This window comes from Colletes latitarsis, chromosome 11 (genome assembly GCF_051014445.1).
Source record: "Colletes latitarsis isolate SP2378_abdomen chromosome 11, iyColLati1, whole genome shotgun sequence".
Taxonomy (NCBI): domain Eukaryota; kingdom Metazoa; phylum Arthropoda; class Insecta; order Hymenoptera; family Colletidae; genus Colletes; species Colletes latitarsis.
The window spans coordinates 31350742-31376029 of NC_135144.1; the positions used below are offsets into that span (position 1 = coordinate 31350742).

General features: G+C 40.9%; 2 protein-coding genes across 8 annotated transcripts in view; one reads left to right on the plus strand and one right to left on the minus strand.

Moving 5' to 3' along the window:
• The first annotated feature begins 553 nt into the window (after nucleotides 1-553).
• On the plus strand, nucleotides 554-12225 carry LOC143348095 (putative multidrug resistance-associated protein lethal(2)03659). 5 transcript variants are annotated; one of them, XM_076777931.1, is made up of 17 exons: nucleotides 554-782; nucleotides 1111-1242; nucleotides 1312-1475; nucleotides 3871-3977; nucleotides 4441-4743; nucleotides 5297-5721; nucleotides 5799-5955; nucleotides 6031-6233; nucleotides 6310-6713; nucleotides 6791-7005; nucleotides 7259-7477; nucleotides 7587-7767; nucleotides 7829-8005; nucleotides 8086-8542; nucleotides 8679-9042; nucleotides 9303-9999; nucleotides 10090-11363. In XM_076777931.1, exons 4-17 carry the CDS (start codon nucleotides 3901-3903, stop codon nucleotides 10231-10233), a joined length of 4023 nt encoding a protein of 1340 aa, XP_076634046.1. In that variant the 5' UTR covers nucleotides 554-782; nucleotides 1111-1242; nucleotides 1312-1475; nucleotides 3871-3900; the 3' UTR covers nucleotides 10234-11363. The 5 variants fall into 5 exon arrangements, 3 of the variants coding, with proteins under 3 accessions (XP_076634046.1, XP_076634047.1, XP_076634048.1); XR_013080713.1 differs by lacking the exon at nucleotides 554-782 and adding an exon at nucleotides 12067-12225 and having other exon boundaries at nucleotides 951-1242; nucleotides 10090-11995; XR_013080712.1 differs by lacking the exon at nucleotides 554-782 and adding an exon at nucleotides 12061-12220 and having other exon boundaries at nucleotides 951-1242; nucleotides 10090-11995.
• Nucleotides 11310-25288, minus strand: part of LOC143348097 (interleukin-1 receptor accessory protein-like 1-B) — a 75860-nt gene continuing 61881 nt past the window's right edge. For all 3 annotated transcript variants that reach the window (XM_076777937.1, XM_076777935.1, XM_076777936.1), the window contains 4 exons: nucleotides 19568-19701; nucleotides 18996-19160; nucleotides 17113-17250; nucleotides 11310-15663 (listed from right to left, as the gene is read on the minus strand). In XM_076777937.1, coding sequence (XP_076634052.1) covers nucleotides 15125-15663; nucleotides 17113-17250; nucleotides 18996-19160; nucleotides 19568-19701 — 976 coding nt within the window. In that variant the 3' untranslated portion in view covers nucleotides 11310-15124. The remainder of the gene's footprint in view (nucleotides 15664-17112; nucleotides 17251-18995; nucleotides 19161-19567; nucleotides 19702-25288) is intronic.

The following is a 25288-nucleotide window of genomic DNA, read 5'->3' on the forward strand; positions in this document are numbered from 1 at the left end:
TAGGGATTATTGAACTAACTGCCAACATTTCTGACTCACTACTACAATGTCTCTAGTAATTTCGAATACCTTCTTACATTTCATTTTTTGATTAAAATTTACTGTCGAACATTACGATTTATTTTTGAAAAATAGATTTAGAAGCATTAATAGTTATTAAAGCTTTTTTTTTTAATGTAGAAGGAATAAAACACAAGATATGAAAGTTACCAAGTTCTATTTATCCCTTCCTCTTCATAGTACGCAACTTGATTTACGTGCGAAACATTTGGCGGTCGCACAATGTATCTAGGTTGTGTAATATTGCGAGTGACACGGAAATGGTAATGGCTCCAGAGCCCCATAAAAATGGGCCGAAAAAATATGTTGGGGGATAGATCTCCTCGTATATATGTATACCTCGTTTGCGATGGTACTTTGCTTATGTGCGCCTACATTAGGTCGGAAAGTAAAAATGCCTGGGCAATCGAGATTCCAAATCGTATGTCGTTGACGTGAGGTCGGATTTCAGTTGTTCAAGAGCGAAAAGACAAATGTGAGCCTTCCTCTCTCGACTCTCACGAGACGGTCTGAAATTACTTCGGGCAGCTTCGGAGAATCGAGAAAGACGGCATGTGTCAGTTTGCCTTTGTCGACGCTCCGAACTTGTCCGAGCTCGCGTACGCGTAATCTGGCATAGTGTGAGAAAGTGGAATGAGGTGTCCTCGGTGCACCCGGGGCTCCGTCTGGTATCTCTGACCTCTGACCGGTTTGCCGTCTGGTAACACTGATTGTGAGTTAGGGTAACGTTGGTGACTTTTTCCTTATCCCGAAGTCACACAAGCGTTGAAACGACATCCGTTTTTATGTTTTTCCTTGTCTTAGAATTGAAAACAATCAAGACTGACATAGGAACGCCGGTCTTGTCTGCCTTGGAGAAAATCTGTTGAGTTTGTTAATATTCTTTTGCATAGATGTCGTTTCAGGATTTATTTCGTTTGAAATTTCAGAAGTCGTAGCCGCTTTTTGTATTATCAATCTATCATGCAAGGTTTCTATTTTTAAGAAATGGATCTATATGTCAATTTTGTTATCTCGATGATAATGCTTTTTAATTGCCTGTTATTTCAGATTATGTACCGATGATAAGGGAACTTGGTTTTTGTCGTTACCTCGTAAGATGCCGTGTCAATCGCCAGCGTGGAAAGAAACAGGAACGATGACACGGAAAATGCATACTAGAAACGTGGAGATTCACTAAAAGTATACTCACATTGCCCACCACGGCCGCTGTTCGCTGTTCCTGATCATATCACGTGATTCACGTGTTAGTTTAAGGTTAACCAATGACACATGCGAGCAACGGCCAGTTCAGCACCAGTCGAGTAACAGCCTTCTATTTGAGTGGATCTTTGTTATTGTCCGACAAATTGAACAATTGAAAATTAATGAAGCGTTCACGTGCGGCAAACTAGATAGGATTATTCTCTTGGCACGTAAGTGATACGACATGCCGAATCGATAATTTTCCTCTATTTTTCTTTGATTCATTTTCAACACGGACCATCAATTGAATCAAAGCTCTATCGTTTCTGCGATGAAGGGAAGGGTGGGGTAACGCGGAAATATATCACGATTGACTGAGCGTCGAACGCGATTCAATTAACGCTAACTGAATCATTATTGACGGTTTGTAGAAATATAGTTTGGTCGTTTGTACGTATTTTCGAAACTTTATATTGTGTTCTGTTATTATATAAGTTGCGTATAATTTACGAATTACTTTCTTATCGTGAAATATTTACCTCGACGAATTCGTATATGGAATCGGACGTGTGTACAAAGGCAAATTACGTTTCTTACAATTGTAATTGAAATAATCGTGTACAGATTAGATCGAACATGTATTCGATGTATGATTAACTTCAATGAAACTCACGATTACGATTGCGAATTTTTACCTGGTTGACCAAGGTAACATTAATTAACAAGTACTTATGAACATTTTGCTAATCCCAATTATTATAAAATAACTCGATTAACAGATAAATCAAAATGAAAAAATAAAGTAAATAAATTTAATAAAATTTTTGCAAATGAACGTGTTTTTGTAGCGAATCGAGTTTGAAAATGTACAAGGCGCGCCGCGTTTAGCCAAACGAATTTTTTCACGAATTTCTATCATGTTTATGCGTAAAGTAAAAAGTTATAAGTGTTAATATATACGAAGAAAATGTAATTTAATTAGTAATTTGAACATGTAATATCGCACTTAATGACGCTTATTCGGTGCACGTTAGTGATTCTTTTTAATTTCCTCGAACACGTATTCTATATGGTGCGTTTCACACGAGGAAATGTGACTTGACATGTTCTCGATTATGATACAAATTTTTACCTTTTCAAGTGCCTGAACACATTTTTCTTTTAATTATTTCTTCCATATAAATATCTATACTGAAATTCTTTCAATAGAAATTTCATCGATTACGCGCCATGCCCCGCGTATTTCCAAAATTAATTTTCTCGAAGACGAAAAGTTTTCTCATTTCCAATTCATTTCATTGGAAGTATGTAATCGCTTTGGTCTGTACAATCATATTTTAAGGCAGCTTGTATAATTGTGGAAGAATCCAATATAGTTTTTATGATTCTATGCAATATTATGACAAAGAAACAGTTTGCTCGATTGAATTGAGCAAATGTATATTGAAAAAAAGCACGAAAGTGTAATTTATTAAGAAATGAGGCCATATATTTTTACATACGTATAATATTGTTTTCTTTGTACTTTATATGAAATAAAGTTAAAAAGAAAAATTGCGAGGAATCACAGAGCTGTTTGGTATTAAGCAATTACCTAGGTATAGAGTTTGTTATGAATTTATGGTTTTTATGACACGCACACACACGCACACACACGCACACACACGCACACACACACACACACGTGCGCACTCGACTCGCGAAATGTATCATTCGTACCAACAACTCTAAGCAATTAAGTAGTAAGTAAAGTTAAGCAGAATATATGATTCAGGTAAATAAATTAATGCTCTTGCGAAAGATTGCCTAATACATTATTATGTATTACTTCTGTAATACAGTGCGATAAGTGGATTTTGTATCTATTAAATCAATTTATAATTGTTGTAGATCATTAGATAATCTTGCCTTTTATATGATATTAAATATACATTTAAGAAACATTAGTTTGTATAATCTAATTATGTTTCCACTTATAAATGGTAAGCAATATCAGTAGAAAATTGTGGCTGATTGTACGATCATGATATATTTTATATTTACTTATCTAACTTATCGTGGTATATATTGTTTTTCATGATAAGTCCATCCTTCAATGTTAAAATAACAATTGCTTGTTTATTCTAAGAATTTTGTTTTGCTAAATAAGAAACAAATTTTATTGTTGTTTACCATTTATGGAGTCATAAAGGAGCTAGAATATTTTTGGAACATTAATCTCAACGAGTGTGAACAGGCTTTTACGAGTCTGACTTTGACCTTCTTTTTTATCAAGTCATTGTACTTGCTTCTTTTTGTACATGTTATGCATTTGTAGTTCCTCACTGAAAATGTATGCAAACATTACAAAATAAAGCAATAATTAAATTTCTGTTATAACTTATTTAAAGATAAAGTATTTTATGAAAATTACAAGATCATTATTGTTATCAATCTTTTACAGAAAAAGATGTATATACCTTTTCATAATTTCTTAAAGAGATCGATATGCTTGTCTTCATTGTAATTCATTTAGATTATAACAATTTGTTTACGTATAATACTTGAAAATTTAATTTGAAGCATATACTTTATTCAGAATACATTTACAACATTTTGCATTATTTGTACATAAATATTTTACAGATGAAATAAGTAAATAGATGCAAAATTATCATGGATGGAAAGGTAAAAGCAGAAAGAGTGAAGAATCCATTGGAAGGAGCAAATCCTCTTAGTGCCTTAACATTTTCGTATGTTCTACAAAATACATGCTTTGTTATTTTTATCCCTTGCTATTGTCTGTTACTAGAAGTGTTAAATTAACGCGACGAATGAGCTATGCTTTAAAAGTACTTTTGTATCAGACACAAATAAGCCTTCTGTAAATAAGGGAAGAACTATCTTCAATTTCTTTATCAGACAAATAGATAGACTTTTCCATATGTTTATTACTTTGATACGTTATCTATTAGTATTCTTACATAGAACAGTTTAGAGCTAGTTCTTTGTTATCTTTATACGATTGTCATTGATATTAAATGCTTAGAATCAAAGATAATTCTTCTGCCTTGGAGTGTTTTGTAGAATCATTGATTTAAAGATAGCAAAAATCAAAGTTATTTACATAGTATTATCTTGTTCTTAATACTAAAAATATATCTCATAAAAACATTATTTACTATAATAATAATAAAAATTGATGTTTCTTACTAGCTGGATTTTACGTACTTTTTGGGTGGGTTATCGGAAAGAGTTAGAAATAGAGGATTTGTGCAGACCCCTTAAGGAACACACAAGCAGTATTTTAGGTAACAAGATAACAAAGGCTTGGGAAAAGGAATACGAAGCATACGAAAAACGCAAATTACTAAGCGAAGAGAAAGAAAATGGTTCTAAGAAATATAATGTGAAAAAAAAGTTAAGGGAGCCCAGTTTAACAAAAGTTCTTATGAAATGTTTTGGTCCACGATTATTGGTTTACGGTTTAATTTTAGCAGTTATGGAAATTCTGCTCAGGTATGTATTTAAGATATGACGCGTCGTTTAATTTGACAAATTGTTGTTGTTGTTGTTGTTGTTATTATTATAGAAAGTTTTATGGTACCTAGTACAATTTTTAAAAATCTTTCTATTACCTATTCAGATTATCACAGCCCATGTTTCTTGGCCTTCTGATCCGTTACTACAATCAGACGAAACATAGTCGCTCTCTATCGAAATATGGTGTATTACTGTCCAGATTATACAATTCTTCCAGTTCGCAAGTTCATGAAAATGAAGATGCGACGAGATCATTAAGTTCCTAAACCCTTTGCATCCGTGTATCTACTAATTCTCTTATGCTTCTTATTTTTTAAAAGTTCGATTCTTTTCTAACATGAACCTTTAAGAAATCTAACGAGCCTCATAAGTAAAGTTTTTAGTACGTTCGGTATTCTGAGAATAATTAATAACCAATTTGCAACGCATTATTGTTGCAGCAATAGTAATTTATAATAGCATTTTGAGCATGCTATTTGTGAAGTTACAGTTAAATTTAAATACTAACCGTGCATAATTTTGTGTACAGGGTACTGCAACCAATATTCCTTGGTCGACTATTGAAATACTACGGACCGGACAAAATAACAAAAGAAGAAGCTTATTTTTACGCGACTGGTGTAATTTTATGTTCAGGAATATTAATATTTGTTATTCATCCGTACATGATGGCCATTCTTCATATGGGAATGAAAATGCGCGTGGCATGTTGTTCATTAATATATAGGAAAGCATTGAAACTTTCAAGAACAGCTTTGGGTGAAACGACAGTAGGACAAGCAGTCAATCTCCTCTCGAATGACGTTAATAGATTTGACGTAGCAATTTTATTTTTGCATTATTTATGGATTGGACCGCTAGAGACCATTATTATTATGTATTTCATGTATAAAGAAGTCGAAGTATCCGCTTTTATCGGGGTCGCGACGCTTTTAATGTTTATTCCCTTGCAAGGTACAGAAAATTAATAGTTTTACACTCGCGAGAGATATTTTTTATTATATTTTACGCCGTCTTCTTAAAACGTGCAGGGTATTTGGGTAAAAAATCCTCTATATTGCGACTGAAAACCGCCATAAGGACTGACGAAAGAGTTCGATTGACGAACGAAGTTATTAGTGGTATTCAGGCAATAAAGATGTATACTTGGGAAAAACCGTTTAGCGCTTTGATCGAGAAAGCGAGAAGGTAATTTTGCACGCGACTAAAATTCCTCCAAGTTTGTATTCGTAAATGTGCAATTTTTTCTTTGTGCTATATCAGGAGAGAAATTAACGTAATACGAGCCACATCTTGGATCAGAGGCGTTACCATGTCTTTCATTATATTTACTACAAGAATATCACTTTTCATTACTATATTGGCGTACGTTCTATATGGTAATAAAATAACTGCCGAGAAAGTATTTATGTTGACTGCGTACTATAATATTTTACGTCAGGCTATGACTGTTTTTTTTCCACAAGGTAAGTATAATTGTATAAACGTGTACTACTAGAATGAGAATTAACCGAAGAGTTGATAAAACAATAAATGTTACAGGGATAACACAAATAGCGGAAGCACTCGTTTCCATAAAACGTTTGCAAAAATTTATGTTGTACGAGGAAATTGAATGTTCAAACGATAAGAACGAAACGAACAAAGAAGAATTAAAGGATCCGGTCAAGTACAAAATTGATATTAACAATATAATAAAGGAAGGAAATATCGTTAAAGACGATAGAATTAATACGAATAATTATCAGGAAGATAGTATTGTAATTTTAAAGAATGTTAGTGCCAAGTGGTTTTCGTACGAAGAGGGGGACGACACATTGAAGAATATTAATATCAGCGTAAAACCGGGCGAATTGATTGCTATCGTTGGTCAAGTTGGTGCCGGTAAGAGTAGTCTGCTGAATGTATTATTAAAGGAATTGCCTGTAAATACCGGTTCTGTAATGGTTCGTATTATATATTTTATTTATGCATTTAGAAAATTAGTAACTATACGTTTTAAAGTCATGGTCTTGTTTTGTAGATAAACGGTAAGCTAGCATATGCTAGCCAAGAACCGTGGCTGTTCGCCGGCTCTGTTAGGCAAAATATTCTATTTGGCAGGAAAATGGATCAGTTACGATATGATCGCGTGGTTAAGGTGTGCCAATTAAAAACGGATTTTACACTGCTGCCGTACGGTGATAAAACAATAGTGGGCGAAAGAGGAATCAGTTTGTCGGGCGGACAACGTGCTAGGTTGGTAACTAATAGATTATTTCGTCGTGACCCTCGTTTAACACATTCGAGAGTAACATATTATTACTCGATTATTCCCGGTTGTCGTCGGTTTTTGCGATTCGATTCTAGTCCATTTGCTGCGTCATCGGCTAAACGTATGAGATATTGCATGATTCATAGAGTGAGTCGACGGTCTCGAGTGTGTTGTTAACGAGAATGCATTATCTAATGCGCTCGCAGGGCTGATCTGAATATTGATTCGTACATGCAGGATTAATTTAGCCAGAGCGGTATACTCGGAAACTGACATGTATTTATTGGACGATCCTTTGAGCGCCGTGGACGCTCATGTTGGCAAGCATATGTTCGAAGAATGTATCGACAAGTACTTGAGAGGAAAAACTAGAATTCTTGTTACCCATCAGTTGCAGTACTTACGAAACGTCGACAGGATAATAGTTTTAAAAGACGGAGCGATACAAGCAGAGGGGTGGGTAGATTAAATTTACGCTTTATATTAGCTTCGAATCGACAATAACTGAAATTTTCTTAAATAATATTAAACATTTCTATAACGAGTAATTTGTTTACCATCGCAGCTCTTACGACGAATTAGCCACCATGGGAGTTGATTTTGGAAGGCTGTTGGAGAATCAACCATCCTTAGACACGGAACGATCAGCGTCTGCTGCTCCGAGCAGAAGCAATTCTCGGAATGCCAGTATTACATCGTTAAGTTCGTACGATAGCAAGACCACTGACTCGGTGGATCCGGTCGAGGTAAATATATTCACGCTTCCCGTTACGAACGTTTGCAATGTTTTATGAAATTGGCTTATAGGTAGCCGAAGCGCGTACAAGAGGCAGGGTTTCCGGCAAAGTATATTCAGGATATTTCCGAGCCGGTGGGAATTGGTGTGTCGTGTTTGTAGTTGGTTTGTTTTTCGTACTGACACAAATGGCGGCCAGCGGTGGAGATTATTTCATCTCTCAGTGGGTCAATATGGAAGAGAAATACGTACGTATATATTAGAGATTTATCTTATTTTTGAGTTGTCACGATTTAATTGCAACGATCGAATGTGATTTTATTTAAAGGTGAATGGATCGAATGGTAACCTAGTCATAGACTGGAAGAGTCCGATAACACGTCAGATATGCATATATTTGTACAGCGGTTTGACCATTTTCACAGTAATAATAACTTTAACGCGTTCGTTCGCATTCTTCACTGCGTGCATGAGAGCATCTAAACGACTGCACAATTCCATGTTTGAAAACATTAGCCGTGCAACGATGCGTTTCTTCAACACGAACACGTCGGGACGTGTTCTTAATAGATTCTCCAAGGACATGGGCGCCATTGACGAAATGTTGCCACTCGCGCTGATCGATTGCTTGCAAATTGGTCTGACTCTGATCGGAATCATAGTAGTGGTCGCGATAGCCAATCCATGGTTATTGCTACCCACGGTGGTCATCGGAATACTCTTTTATTACATTCGTGTGTTCTACCTAGCCACCAGTCGTAGCGTGAAAAGACTCGAAGGAATCAGTAAGTATCTCTCCTCCCCCTCTTGTAATCGTTTAACCTATTATTCGATTCTATCGTTTCTAATGCGTACGAAAGAAATGAAAAATTTCCGACCGTGAACAAACGACCAATTGTGTAATAATAAACTAATTGGCAGCCCGATCGCCGGTGTTTGGTCATCTGAACGCTACTCTGCAAGGGTTACCAACCGTACGAGCGTTTGGAGCACAGGAGATTCTCACCAAGGAATTTGATCAACATCAAGACCTTCACTCGTCAGCGTGGTTCATATTCATAGGATCCTCGAGAGCGTTCGGATTTTGGCTTGATCTTTTCTGCGTGTTGTACATCGTCTTGGTGACTTATAGTTTCCTGCTTCTCAAGGACGATTCCTCTGGCGGCAACGTCGGATTAGCCATAACGCAAAGCATTGGTTTGACGGGAATGTTCCAGTGGGGTATGCGACAAAGCACCGAGTTGGAGAATCAAATGACTTCCGTCGAGCGTGTGTTGGAATACAGGTACATACATAGATCGGATAACGAAATTAATCGTGGGAAATGTTTAAGGGGCAGGCCGGTCGGGCCGGCCGGGCCGGCCAAGATTAGTTCTAGTTTCAAGTAGAAGGTGTGTATGTAGCGTATGATTTTTTAGAAATTTGATCGTTGTTTGTTTTAATAGAGAAATCTAATGTTTTTAAAAGTGTTTTGTTGTCAAGTTGTTTTCAGGCAGGTGTAAGGGTGATGGATATAATCTACCGTATGGTTTTGTTTTTTTCCAGCAAAGTAGAGAGCGAACCACCGCTCGAAAGTGCGCCAGATAAAAAGCCGAAAGAAGATTGGCCTCAGGAAGGAAAGGTTGAATTTAAACAAGTGTCGATGAGGTACGATCCGGCAGAGTCTCCGGTGTTGAAGAACCTGAACTTTATAATTTATCCTCAAGAGAAGATCGGTATAGTCGGAAGAACAGGTGCTGGAAAATCGTCTTTGATCTCGGCTCTCTTCCGACTCGCGGATCTCGAGGGTGCCATATTGATAGACGGTGTGAATATCACCGAGATAGGTCTTCACGATTTACGTTCAAAGATCAGCATAATTCCGCAAGAACCGTTTTTGTTCTCGGGTTCGTTGAGAAAGAACTTGGATCCTTTCGACAGTTACAACGACAATATGCTTTGGCAAGCGCTGGAAGAGGTCGAGTTGAAAGAAATGGGTCTGGACGGTCACGTGAACGAGGGCGGCTCGAATTTAAGCGTGGGGCAGCGTCAGCTCGTGTGTTTGGCTCGCGCAATCGTGAAAAACAATCCTATTCTCGTTCTCGACGAGGCTACGGCGAACGTTGATCCACGAACCGACGAATTCATTCAACTGACGATTCGGCGAAAGTTCGCGAAATGCACGGTGTTTACCATCGCGCATCGACTCAATACAGTCATGGACAGCGATCGTATTTTGGTGATGGATGCTGGCAGCGTCGTGGTAAGTTGGTTTCTTCGCAAAAGTGTTGACAACTAGATTTAAATACGGTTCGCGATAAGGATAACGTACTTGATACTTGTTCGATCGTAGGAATTCGATGCACCTCACGTGTTGCTACAAAAGAACACTGGATATTTGACGAAGATGGTGAACGAAACTGGATCAGCAATGGCGGAAGCCTTGAAAGAAGTTGCTCGCGTAAGCTACCAGAATCGAACGTCGACTGCTCTTTGATGATCGTGCAACGAATTTGCTAATTTCCAAATTGGACCGTCCCGTTATTATGGGCTATATGTATATATTTTCTAGTTTTACCGGGCAATTAATTTTTTGTACGAGTGTTGTGTGGGCAAATATCGTCGTCGGACCGATTGCTAGAATCGTTCGTTGGTGGATAACGATGTCTTTAATTGATCGTGATTTATCGTCTTGGGGATTTTTTCACGACCGGATGTCGCGTTCCTGAGTACAGTATTATTATGATACATAGATTTTTGTAAACAACTGCCTTTTGTACACAGATGTCTTTTTACTCTGAAAACTGTAGCCATAAAAAGTCGTCGCGAGACTGGTACTTAATCGTACATTACGTAGCACGGTCGAATAAAATAACCCTTGTACCAACCTTGCTCTATTACAATAATGTTTAAAAAATAGTTTCTGTCTGTATGCAGGATATTCGATTTTTGTTGTCCTTACGTTGGTGCTGCAAGTACAAAAGTCATACACGTCGAGAGGTCGGGTGTCTTTACTTTCTAAGATGGATTATTTTTACCGATGCGTGTGCTATTGATATTGAAACAGTTTTTATTAAAACGTCCAAGATGTACTTGATTTATGTATGTACATAGTTACCGAAGGAATTCGTGAGCCGAAGTTTTTCAATGTTCTGCCTGCGTCGCAACGTGTTCTACGTGTAAGATACGCTTAAACGAACGAGAACCGCGTTATCGATAGAAACAAACCGCTTGGCCAGTTTGTACTTGGCGTCGAAGAGTAAATTCTTCCTGAGCAAGCTTCAAGAGATTCGTCTCGCGTTCCGTTTCCTCGTTCGTCCAACAAGTAAGCGTATATTGTACTTTTAGGTGAAAACAATTGCCTTACGTACAAGTGCCTATGTAATTTTATTATTACAAATGAAAAATATAGATCTAGAGCATTATTTATGTTAATAATACAATGTGTGTGTGTGTGTGTGCGCGCCTTGATTTTCTTCCTTAAACGGCTTCCCATTATTATTTGTTAGATCTCTTGAATCAAGATTGATCGTACAACGGACACGTTTTCACGTAACAATTAATCGGCAGTGGTTGCAGCATATTCACAAAGTGTAATTTATTTTTTACAACAAGTAAAATAAAAAGTAACGATCCGAGGATTTTAGTAAATATAATAAATAGTCTTGTTTATCATCGAATTTTTACGAACAACCATCAACCTTTGTTCGGCGCGAAGAGAAACAAACGAACGAACGAACGAACGAACGGACCTTTGCTTTCTCGGTTGACAGGCCCTTACGAAGAAGTTGGTAGAAATGCGCGGGTAAACCCCTGAAAGATGCAACAGTTCATTGTTTTTGGTTACGAGTAACAATTATCGATCACGAGAATATAAATTCGTTACGAATAACCATTATAATCGATGGAAATAATCATTAAAGACAACCAGAACTTTATTTTGATTACGCGCGATCCTTTTCGATCGAAATCTAATAATTAACGACAGTCAGAAGTAAGTAAAATGGTAATAGTCGATAGCCAAATGTCTGTAGAAAAAAGGCTGTCCAAAGTTGTGGGGGAGGTATTGTATACCCCGCCGGCCCCCACAGCATGAGCCAACCTCACCTCCACGCGGTGGACGCTGGGCAACGGCGTTGCCGGCTAACGAGGCTCTGGCTAAGCTTAATATGGGTCGAGTACAGTCGTGGAACAGGAATCCATAAGACTCTAGAATGAAAGTCTAATTAGAATGCAGTAATGGCTTGGGGTTAAGAAAGGTCGGTGACTACCGTACCTCGACGATACGGTAAGTCATTGAGAGGGTTAGTATATGTATGTATAGTTTCAGGTCATGTAACTTGGCAGTGATGAAAACGTACTCAACACCGCTGGGATAGGCACATTGCCTCGATAGAGCAGGGCAGGGCAGCACCAGCTGTATCCCTCGATTAGCTCACGACAATGGAAGACAATAACTGTCTGTAGATAAAAAATAAAATTTGAATCGTCGAATATGGTTGTTTGTAACTAATATAAAATTCTGGTAATCAATAACGGTTTGTTCGTTATAAAAAACTATTTCCGTTAATTATACTTGTTATTCATAGTTTGGTTAGTCGTAACCAAAAGGAATATTTAAAAAGGTCACGATTATATTTGAATGTTGTCTAATTTTGGTTTACGTCCGATACACGGATTTCTCACAGCTATAACGTGCATCGAAAACGCGTCTCGAGCGTGTTCCGCATCGCGCGTTGCATGCTTGAAAACTTGTACTTTTACGTACTTGGTCGTACGTTCGAAAAGGAAAAAGATAAGCAACACGCGTGCGTATTTCTTCTGTTTCGTCCGTTAGGAAATCCTAAGAACGCGCGCGCGCAGCCGTACAAAGTGTAAAATACAATAAAAACGCGACTTTGTCTTAATGGCGCGAGTTTGGTTCGCGGTACTGGTTCTATCGCTAAACGAACACGCTATGTCTATACTCTGCTTACTCGGCTCGCAACGATTGCTCGCGACGCGGATCGTCCAAGCGTGTCCTCGCGAGTCAAGTACACTAGTGTATTGTAATACTGACAGTAAAGAGATTACTATGCGACATTAAAATTAAGCTCGCTTCGCGAATCTGTCCGTGGACACCTAAAGTACAATTACGCGATTAATAGCTACGATATAATACGTATAAATCCACATTCTCACGCGTCTTCTGTGCCCCCCCCTCCCCTCCCCCAATGTACATATACATATATGTACATGGGAACGTGGATGTTCCATTTTAATATACAAACGAACTTATCCGGGAAGAAACGTCGAAACTACGGATGGTGAAAGATAACGACGGGAACATACATATACATGTGTATGATATTAATAGAATCGGTGGAAGCGCCATGATCGTTTCGAGTTTACTCGAACATTTTTAAAATCTTTTTATAAACGGCTCCATCGTCCAAGATGAATTTATTTATAGAATAAAATGGATCACCCCGTATAGTTATAGGGGATAATTAGTCTGGGAATGGGGTTAGAGAATTATTGTTTCCGTTAGGTTTGCAAATACAATTTTCTAAGTCTTTCGTATTCGCTCGATGCAATGATAATTCTCAAAACAGTATAAAAATTGTCGTATACATATTATACACACACGCGCGTGTGTAATTATATGTATAGTGTGTCTGTGTCTGTGTCTGTGTCTGTGTGTATGCATGTATGTATCCTTTTCCCCTTGTACATGTATATACAAAACAGTATAAAATACCTTACAAATGTATATTCGATAATCTCGCGGCGAGCATACATCGAGAAGAACGATTTTGCGCGTAAAGTCTGCTTAGAAAAGTGTGCCCGGTAAAGTAAACGCGTATCGTTGGTGCATTTTCGAATTCATTTCGAAAACCGGCCAATGTAAACGATTATAAATAAAATATAGCTAACTAAATAAATAAGGGAGCACCGATACGTATGCGATATATACAAACAGAGAAAAGTAGCCCACGCAATGAGCGATTACGCAATACGAACAATATGAGATTCGCTTGAATTTTTCCTCATCGGATCTCGCTTCGAAACAATTCTGTCCGGAGCTGCTCTCTTTGGAACAAAGCAGCAGCAGCGGCATTTCCCTAACTCTGTAATAGATCGTCGATGCACGGTATACACGAACGCGCTGTATAGACTGATTTTATGTAGGAACTGAGAAACACGCGCATCCAACGAACCTTTAAAATTCATGTATTTTTTATCGTAAACGAAGAACGCTGGTAGAAAAGAACATTACCCTTGATACGCTATTTCTTTATATACGAACAAGAGTCATAATACTTTTTCAAACCTTTGGACAATTCTCGATTGATTTGCATTTTAACAAATAAAAATTTATGGAGAAACTATCGAGTATAGGGACTCGTAGTATGTTCTTGTTCGATGGAAACCGTCGTGTGCGCGCAAAAAATAAATTCGCAGAGGATTGATCACTACCGAGAGAGTCTATGGATCGTCTAAAAAGTCGACGTTCATCGTGAACAAAAGTTATTTAATCGTTAGCAACAACTTTGACGAAATTGCAAACGCAGACATCGAAAAAGTAATTTGTATCGCGGAGTTGGTCGAATCGTTAGCAATTGTCGCCGGTAAAATAATAGTTATAGTTTCGATGTAGAAAACTTGAACCCGGTCGTTGTCGTGGAGCCACGTGTATCAGATTCGACGAGGAAGCGGTTTATACTACAAGTATTAAGACGTATGTCGTCGCACAGTGGCGGTTCGTCAATGTTTAAATAAACCATTGCTTTGGTCGTAGTTGGAGAAGATAAGTAATAAATTGGTCGGAGGAGGGACGCGTTGAAAAACCGAACGAACGAACGAACGAACGAACGAACGAACGAAATAAAAAGAAAACTTTGAAAGATTTGAGATTTTATCGTAAATTTCTCGATAAATTAGGCATAGCTCTATATTTAATAAAAAAAATCGGTCCTTCCCTCCCTTTATCTCGCAAAGTTGTGCAATTCAAGTAGGACAATTGATCGGTATTCCTGAAATTGTAAGGATTTATCGATTCGAAGCAGGTAACTAAGCGAAAAGTGCTTAAGGTCGCAAACGCAGCGTTCTTCGAGCATAATTCGGAAATAGAGTTTCTAGGTTCGAACGGTTGCAACGATACGACGCGCGACGGTTTGAATCGCACTCCGAGTCTCCACTTTCTACGGACGTTGGAATAGCACAGCTTAGACGGTCGGTTTGCGATACATATGTCGTTTGCTGGAAGTCAGAGAAACATCAAACCGGACCAGAAAGTTGAACTTTTCGAACGAGATCTTGCGTTTCCGAGTAGTTTGATCGTATCCTAATAAATTTAAAACCGCAGGTACCGAACGAACCGATCATTATTCGGATCTTTCGTGAGTTTAAACGAGCACCTCGAGACTCTCGCGCGATCGAGCCTTTTGCTGTCCGCATTTTCCATTTGCTTGGACGATCATAGCCACCGACTGGCAGCCGGTCTCGTTACCGATCGGTCGAACAGGCGGCATCGCCAATCGAAGTCGATACCAGAACTTTTGGTTATTCGAACCACCGAGGACGGTGGCGGTGGCGGTAGCGGAGGCGGTGGCGGTGGCGGTAGCGGTGCCGGTGCCGGTGCCGGTGCTGGTCTCGGTCCCGGTCCCGGTCCCGGTCCCACCGTCGTATTCCTCCCAGTTCAAGATCTTCAAACGATCCAGGGAAAGACCGCCGGTTTCGCAACCTCGAGTCGATCGCTTCGCGATCGTCGTCACGTCCGGTATATCTTTCGTGACGATCACTATCGTTCGCGTTCCGAGCGACGACAGTTGTTTCAGAATCGCCCCGACGCTCGTCTCGTTCCAAACGTTTCCCAGGGAAGCGGGACTTAGGACGACGATGATTCTACGGCTCGTAGCAACGTGCGGGCCGATCTCCAAGCTCCCTGAAAGATAATATACGTTTTCTATTATTCGACGTTGCTTGCTTAATATCACTGTTTTTCTATTCCTTGAGATCAGTCTAATCGACAAATTACCATCAACGAGAAGACACCGGTAGATTTCAGTTGGCGTTTCTGTCGATTCGCAACATTGGAGCGTTTCTGTTGGTCAGCAGTTGACGCAAGGTATAACGCGTATCGTTTAACGCGCTGCTCGCTATCGCTCGGCAGCTTGATTGTTGCTGACGCTTTGTGGCTTACGAGATCAACATGACCAGGTTGGTTTTCTCTGTGTCGATAAGCGACGCAATTTAGTCCGAAATTTTACGAACGACGTTAACGAAGCGAAAAAAAAATTTCGGTAAAGAGTAGAACGGAGGGTGAAAATGGGCACCGAGAGCGGAACCATACTCGCTTTCAAAGTGCATACGTAAACTCGAAACCGTGGTCGTCGCTGTCTTCACGAGACAAACGAGACAAACGAGACACTCGACGTCCGAGAAATCGACTAACTTTCTAATTCAATTTACAAACTTCCTCCCCGGGATGTCGTGATTCCGCGATTGCCTTTATCTTCCGGTTACCCTCCTATCCTAGACCCGCTTGTGCAAACTCTTGTAATCGTAATGTTTCTCGTCGTTATTCGACCGATTGTACGTATTCGCATGCTCGGACTAAATATTCGCTATTATGCGATCGAAAATGCCGAAAAAGTAAAGAAATTTATGTATAGGTTGGTTACTTTGCATCAACGGATCGGAGTTGGGTTGGGTTGGGTTGGGTTGGGCCGGGCAACGTGCGGGTAATTTGCATTAATAAAATGAGGGTCGTCGGGTGGGTAACTCACAACATATACGGGCTCAATTTTCTCCTGGCAATTAGAAGGAAATTAGCATCAGAATATTTTTTGCCGAGCAACCGTTATCACGGTGCGCGTGCGTCTAGCCAGCCAGCCGTTCATATTCATGAGATGCACAAGCGGGAGAGACGCATTCTCGCGAAACTAGATGAAACTTTCGGCTACCTTTGTCCCGGTAATTGCGACCATTTTCCTCTCTTTGTCGAGTAAATCCTATCGGCCGGTTTCCGTGCGAATCTTGCCTAAAAATACTATAGTTAGACCTACCACCGCACGCCCGGCCGCCCGGCCGCCCGACCGCCCGACCGAACGTTTAATAGAAACCAAGGAAAGAGTACGTTTTTCCTATTAATATTTTTAGTCCGAAATTAGTTTTGGTTTTCAAAAAACAATCCATCAACTAGCCGTAAAAATTACCTTTGGACGAGACAACGAGTAGAAAAACATCTTCTATTCGAGGGAGAAGCAGCCAGCGAGTCAGTCGTTCGTACCCCCGGAAACCACCATCTTACCTTTTTAACTTGGATCACCGCGCGATAGAGAAACTTAATAAGGAAAGTTGGCACTCGCGTTTAATTAAAACTGGTACTTACAATTTTGATTGAGATGGGAGAGTTCGAGCGGCGTGCACTTGTACCGATGCCTCGTCTCCAGGGTTGGTATCGTTATACCGATCGCCAGATTCGAGTCCTTTTCGTGGTAGCAGACCAGCGCGTCGCATTCCTTCCCATCTGCAATTTGTGTTCATACGAATGATGAATAAGCGAGGAATTAATGTACCTACGCGTCGTACATATTAACCGGGCTTTCGGAAGGTTACGGAAATATTTTCAACGAATTTTTAGTCAGACCATTTTACAAACGATCGGAATACAGAGAAACGAACCAAGGAAAAACGTTTCAAGACGAGATGTAAACAAGCTACAAGATTCGAGATAAAACACGATAGAGGGACGTATCATCGACGCGGTAAACATTTCCTATTTACAAGAAAAGGGACCTTCGCCAGCCAAGGTTTCTACTTGCTATCGTCGTGTTTACGGCACCGTCTCTCGACGCTCAGCATACTAATGTATGTTCTTTATCTTTTTTATTGTTACATTTATTATTATCACCACCGTATCAAAGGTGAGGAGCGTATATCGTTAAAAATGACTCGAACCGTTAAACTACGTATCGGTGGTCTCCGTGCTGGTATCGTAAGGATAAAAGGATATCGGCTGGCGGATACGAGAGCGAGTGAAAGTGGCCGTTGGAACGATTCGCTGCTAGCGCGAATAAGGAGAGTCGGTCACGAGCAAAAGGATGTCGTGCGAATCACCGTCCGGGATAATCCTCTGGCAAATTCCACGGCTCACTACCGAGTTGCTTATCGTTCGTTCGCGGAACGTTGAGTCACGGCTCCTCGCTCGATCACGATTATTAGCCGCGAGTACTGTTACTCCTGAATTTCAAATCAACGATACAAGCTGCTAGAACGCGTCGACGCGAACAATCGGCTAATTACCGCCACGAATAAATAGCACGTAATACTGTACTGTACTGTGCACGTGATACTGTACCGCGGTCCGAGACTTTTAACCGCGTGATTATCGAATCTCGCGAATTGTGTGCGCTTCGGAACAAAATGGTGTGTGTTCTCTCCGCTCTATTTGCGCGCTCTGCTTGGTTGCTTTTCCTTCGCGGTCCATTGGAAACGAACCAATTTCTACCGAGTAGAAAATCGAAAATCGAACGCGAGGCAAAGAGAACCGTATGCTGGACCAGACGAATAGGAAAATCGTTTCTCGCTTTGTTTCTTCGTTTCTTCGTATTTCTTATTTATTTGTTTCTTCAATTTCTTGCTGTTTTTGTTTACGTTAATTAATCGTACAATGGTTAATGACAACTTTCTTTCTAATAATATAATATCGTGTATTTGATCACCACACAGGAGATTTACCTTGCTAGTGGGATTAACGTTATTCGCGACGCGACGCGACGTCGAGAGGAGTTAGTTTTCAGCCGGTTAACAAAGAGAAAACGATCTCCGGTGAAACGTTAATGGGAGATGTCACGGCGGTGGTTCTCGGAAGCACCGTAATCGCGGTAATTTTCTACTTTCCGTATACGGGGTACTCGCGTCGCGGCGATCTAACCTCCATGGGCAAGATCTCGTTCGCGAGGCGGGACGTACATAGAAGCTTCGGCTTACTACACGTGTAACTCGCGAGCCACGGCCATACGACACGCCGATTTATCGTCTCCGATTCCTTCGATCGATTTCCTGCGCTTATGCACAAGATCCTTCAAAGTTGTAGGTTGCATCGGTTTTACGATGCGGGGGGTGATATCGTTTCTCTGGAAAAAGGGTTTTACGAAATAAGATAATTTCGAAATGGGGGAAAAAGTTTTTTCGCTTCGTATACATATACGCGCTTCGAGAGAGAAGAAGATAATTGAGAGCGAGGTAAAACCGTTTCCTTCCGATAATTACCATTCTGTTCGAGGGGGGCGAATTTGTCGCGGCAAAGTAGCACCAGGGGTAGCCAGCAACGGGCGTAAAACGCGCCGGCCGAAATCAGGAGAACCAGCACTAGCACGCCGAGCAGGAACGACTTTCTCCAGGATCCGTTTTGAAGTCCTAACGCGAACTGTGGTTCTGCAACACAACATACTATATGTATACCTATATTCTTGTAATTTGTTCCTCCTGTTGGTACGCGGCTTGCTTCGTCGCGGATACTTTTCCTTGGAAAATTAGGAGCTTGAGCGAGTGCGAGCCGGCAACGATTTAAAACACTGGTCGGTGGTCCCGGTTGGTCGCCCGCTGGCATATACGTCAACGTATCGGAACGCACTCACTCCTCGGTGATGACCGCGTACGAATTCCGCGTACGAGCAGCAATTCGATTTCTATCGCACATCGGGAAGACACGCGGTTTCCTGGATGTGCGTTTCAAACGACATAACGGAGATAAATATTTTTCTCCAGTCAGATTTTCGCTTTTCGCTGGTCCCAGCGAGAGATAACCACCAGCGGACAGATTAAACGGCTTAGTTACGTACCTTGTCGGTAAACGTGAGCAGGTAACGTGATCTCCTCGTCCACGCCGTTGCTAACTTCGCACTTGTACTCCCCGTAATCTTCCAAAGTTATGTCCTCGATCTCCAAATAAGAGCCGATGATTTGATTGTTTTCCCTGAAAGTACATGACGTATCGTAAACATTTTTTATTTATTACTACGAGCCAAACACTTGTTTTACATTTATTTATTTCAACTAGATTTAAACGTGACACGCGAACGACCGTTGCAATTCTAATTGAAAGTAACGCTTTAATCGTTGCAGCTTTCGTTGACCTGAAATTTATAATAGTTTGTGCAGTTTCACGATCCAAGATTCTCGGAGATCTTGGCGACAGGCGATCGATCGGAAGGGACGATCATAAATCAGTCGATTCGAGCGGCCACGTTATTCGAGTCTTTTTTCTTCTCTAAGCTTATAGAGCCGTTAATAAGCTGTCTACGAACGTCGGGGTAGCCTTGTCGGTATCGCTCGGCACATTTTCGTCTCTTTTTTTCACAACGTATCGCATCGCGTAATTAGATCAAACAGATACATTCTAAAGTACTTTACCATACAAGAACCAAGGAAAGAAACGAATTAAAAAATTAATCACCAAACACGTTTAAATTAAACGATCGTTGTTGATAACACCGGTCAAATTGGCATTTATCGTTGATCTTTCATTACAACTTGCAGCGACCGGACTTGACGTGCAAAAACTTTTACTTTAAAAGTGTCGAATAACCGTTGTTGTTTGTTCGAAGGAAACGAACGAATCGTTGGAAAAGCTTTTGAAACGTTACACGCAACGTTACACGCAACGTTACACGCAACGTTACACGCAATGTTTCGCGTTATAGCGGTATGAAAAAAAGAAAAAAGAAAAACGGACGCGTATATTCGTTGAAAAATCGTAAACCATTTACGAGACGAGCCGATATTTATCCGGTAAGCGTATATAACGACCTATGGGTAAAATTGCATCAGCCAGCCCTGGGCTGATTTTTTCAAGCGCGTCGATTATCTCGAATCAGATTTTCCAACGTTAAAGCGAATCTCCGGCTCGCTCGATAAACGCGATAGCCGCTGCTCGCGTCGCGTCGCGTCGCGTCGTTAATATTCCATTTTCCCGGTCGCGTTTAATTGCACCCTCGAACGGGTTTAAATCTGACGCGGGGTTTGCGCGATCGTGCATTTTCCATCGGCCTGTGCAACTTTGCGTTTTGTCTGCTCATTCAGTGCGAAACCGGAAGTCGCTCGTTATAGAAAAGTTCGCGGCCAACGAGCAACGGGAATTTTTAATCGACCAATTTCTCGTGACCCGACGCGCGATTCAGTTCGCGGTGGCTTCTAATTAAAAGGCTCGCTCGCTAAAATTCCAAATAATCGGTAACGCGTATTACAATAGCAACTTCAAGTTCGTTATGCTGTGCCCGTTCCGATCGATGCTCGTTGGGTGGTCCTTTTCTCGCTTAAAATAGCGTTAGTAGTTGAGAGTTTCGGAAAAATCTCGTTGCAAACAAGACCTTAGCTCAGACTTTATCCTCGTTAACGATTCTTCCGATTATTCATTTTACTCCTTTCGTTTACCTTTACTCTACTCTAGTTTTCGCAACTAAAAACTAGTTACTTTTTACAAGTTTTGCCACTTGCATTTACTCCCTTGGAAATAACGTCCCCTATAAATATCGATGAAATACTTAATGTATGGATAGCAGACGGTGAGAATAAAGCACGTAAACAATTATAACGTACTGGGTTTCTTTGGAAATTTCGTACCGTCTTCGACGAAGAATTGCATTAGCGAAGCTCCTCGACGATCGTCATCGTTCGCACTATTATTTGTCGATGTAACGTTAAAAATCATAGCTTTGTACATGGTCGATTCGTAACGGTGAATCGATTCCTAGGAATAATTTGCCACCTGATTTTTTCCATTAGTCGGCCGTCGGTCAAATCTTCGGGATCAATCGACAGGAATGAAGATTGACGAGTCGCCTCTAACGGGAGTTGATAGAACAAGCTGTAAAGGTTCGAGGTATCTCGTCAATTGAAATAGTTTAAATCGACTTAACGGCTCGGAATTTATAGTGTTCGCAGAAACGCCCGTTACGATCACGGACGAGGATAGTCTTTAATCTTGTAAAAGATGACGAGAAATCGATCGAATCTTTTACTTTCGTTCGCGACGCCTCGTGTCCTATCCGGCTTAATTAAGAGAAACCTATAAACTTCTGTATTCTTCGTCGTAGCATCAAACTCGACATCGACGTTAAGTGCAGCGTTCGCGGAGTCATAATTAAACCTTGACAATATTTCATTCTCCTCGCATATTTTTAGGTGGAACCGCCCTGACAACACCACCGCACCTTTCCTATTGTCTGACGTTTAACACGTTTCTCGCGACGAACACGGTGGAGACGAGACTATTATTTACAAATTGGAAAACTTTTTACCATGAGTAGACTAAATTACAATTAAGTTATAAGCATGGTAACGAACGATTATCTTTAAATTCCTCTACCGTTAGAACCTTGCGTATTCAAACGTACGAATTAAGATCCTTATTCCTGATTTGCGTGAAATTGAATTTACGTTCGTGCCAAGTTCATTTCGGAGCGTCAAGTACGAGCGAAGAAAATTATCGGTATGCCATGAGTATTAGGTGCACGCGACAGCCATGCCTCGGTAAAACCGATTACGGTTTTAAATACTTTAAAACGATAAAGATGCTCTTCGAGAGAGAGAGAGAGAGAGCCAGAGCTGTTTCTAACTCGATGGGATTTTCCAATATATCGCCGGAACGATAATTGGAAATAACAGGGGTGAACGTTTGGAAAAATCAAGTATTATTCGTAGGTACAGTTCGACGATCAATTTTCTACCGTTATTCCTCGTCTCGCGATTCTTTTCGCGGAAAAATCTTTCTTTGCGTTTGATAGGAAGAAAAGGGGTGAAACGCGCCTAGAGATCGAACGTGCGTCAACATCAACATTTTACGAGATAAAAGTTCAGGGAGCCAACCATCCGTACATTGTTCCAGCCTTCTCCTCTCGAATTTTAGTTCCGTCGAGCGAGTTGTTAAAGGTTCCGGATTTCTTGGAACGTGTCCAACGACTTCCGGTCCCCGGGTGCATGCGGCGGGTTCGTCTATCTATTTGCATGAAACAACCACGAGCCGACCTGGAAACTTGCTGCGCAACCAGATACGTACTCGAAATGGTTCAATTGTTTCGTCAACTTTTCATCCTCTTTCTCCGGTTTCCCGCGAACCGTTTTTCCTTTCTTTCGAATCGACCAAACGAGCAAACATCGAACAAGAAAATTTCTATTTCTTTAGGCGACGGACAATTTTATCGTAAGTTTCGATGTTGGAGCTTTCTAAACGGAATACTTGGTAGGTACTTGATGCATTCGTGGAACCGATTACGATAAAGTAAACATTTTCCGGTTTTGTAAGAAAAATGATTCACCTGTTCGAAAAGTGGGCTGAGCTGTTTTCCGTGCCATCGAGGACGAAACTTGGAACGCGGCGAAGAGGAGAATGCGCGTGACGTAATTGGCGCGTCGGAATAATTAAACGGCACATTGTAATCCTCGATGACAGTCCCCCCCGTTGTCCCAGCCTCCGGCAGACAGGACTCGTCTGTCAAATTCCAGCCGGCTGAATCAGGCCAGATTAAGTTTCTACCGGGGAGACAGTTTCGCGTGCGTAGGCATGGGTCAGACAGGATTAAGTGTCGGCGCAGCGATTTCTCTCTGTTCACGTGTACCGAGTTGCGCGGTCTGTCTCACCATTTCATTACATTTTACGAACCTCTCTGAGAACACCAACAAACAACCTATCGCGATAAATTCGCACCGAGAAAGACCAAACGTATGTACACGTATGCTATCGAGAAATATTTGGTTTGCGATCGATCGAACGTATCGAAAAGATAAAAATAAAATTCGTGTTCTCGTTTCGATCCGTGGCATTTCATACGCTTAACGCGGCCTGTAATGTACGCGCGTGCCAGGATCGATCGGAACGTCCGATAATACGTTAATTTAATCGAGTAGATTATGCCATCACGGTCCATTCGGACCGCGCGCGGCATTTCCATCGATCGCAAAATCGAATTAGCGAAACGGTCAAATGTTAATTAATCAGTTTGTCGCGGGGCTATCGCTACGTTTCGCGAATTCCATGCGTTGAATCCAAACACGTTCCTCGAATCCTAACAAACTAATTCGCGTCGCGTTTTCATCGATCGAAGAACGCTCTTTATCCTGCGTAACTTTTACGGACAATAATCTCAGCTTAATCGAATGTATGTATGTATGTACGTATGCATGTCTGGAGATTGCGATCGTTGGTCGTTCCCTGTTTTGACCTTGTTTCTTTTCGCTTTTCGTTTTTCCTTTTTCTCCTCTCCAAAAATGTTCATCGTGGTTTCGTTACTTGAGCGACCGTTCGAACGCGAGAAACTTTTCTTACCCGGGACTGAGAATTCGATTATAATCGAGCAGAGAAGCACGAGAACAACGCTCGATAGATAAGACTATCGATATCCGATTATGTTACAGGCGAACAATAGAACGATATCGAACAAAAGCTGATTGGCAGGCAGCGCTCGTCAACAGTCCATTGAATGAACTTGGACGCGAACTTACCGTGAGAGGGTGGGAGGGTTCAAGGAAGCTGCGGACGCGCAGGGATAGCACGAGACGCGATGAAATTTCCCAGAGAGCTGCTCGTTTAAAACGAACCTTCTTCTGCCAGCAGTCATCTATCCCCGGTCCCCGTCCCACCACCGTATCCGGAAAAAGAGGGTCTTGAGAATGAAAAAAATGATTCGTTTGCTGGAACGCGTACTTCTTGGAGTTGGATTTAATCTCCTTTCTTTGTTCGGTAACGAAACCATTCAGCGAAACGATTCGGAATTATATTACGAGCCCATGCACTCTAACAAATACGTATTATTCTACGCGTATACTTTTTGCAAATAACAGCCAATTAATTTGCACGGCAAACTAAAAAATGGAATTGCGTCGTGAAAGCAGTTGTCGCGCTACAAGATATAAACCTTAGTTTTTCGAAAAGCAGTTTCAGTAATTGCACGAGGAACGAAATCAGTCGGTTCTTCATCCCCGTTTTCTGCTCCGGACATTTTTTCCATCCCTTTGTTCTTCCATTTGTCGGACTCGTCTGTATTTCGCTCCGGAAAATGTTCTACCTTTGCCTCCGGCAGCATTACAATTAATGCGTCGCAGAAAAGTGGGTCGACCTCCGGTAATTGCATCGCATTCATCGACGCCCATCCCCCATCGACGACTCGAGGACTCTGCTCCATCGAATATCGTTTTTACCCCTGGCTTCTTTTGCCCACCTACACCGTTGTCCACTTTTTCCTCTCCAGTTCTCGCTGTCTCGCTGTCTCGCTCTTTTCGATATTTCAACAACGATCTTTCTTTGTCTCCGGTCTTTTATTCCCCGACCCCCGATTCGCTTCGCTTCGCTTCGAACCCGCTTGCTCGACGCTCGTTCTTTTACCGCTTCGCGATACGTCTCTCGATTCCTTCGGTAATCTCTTCTCTTGGCGCGAAAATAACGATAACGTATTTGTCGTAAGCAAGGAATTTATCCCTCGGGTCTCGTTTACTCCCGTGTGGCCGTACAGCGTAACCAAATGCCTCGGAACGTAAACTTTCCTTTCCTAAAACGAACGACATCCATT

Coding starts and splice junctions, on each gene's coding strand:
- LOC143348095 (XM_076777931.1), top strand. CDS start 3,901: ATGGATGGAAAGGTAAAAGCAGAAAGAGTGAAGAATCCATTGGAAGGA. Junction 5,722..5,798: donor AATGTTTATTCCCTTGCAAG/GTACAGAAAATT, acceptor TAAAACGTGCAG/GGTATTTGGGTAAAAAATCC. Junction 7,768..7,828: donor ACTCGGTGGATCCGGTCGAG/GTAAATATATTC, acceptor ATTGGCTTATAG/GTAGCCGAAGCGCGTACAAG.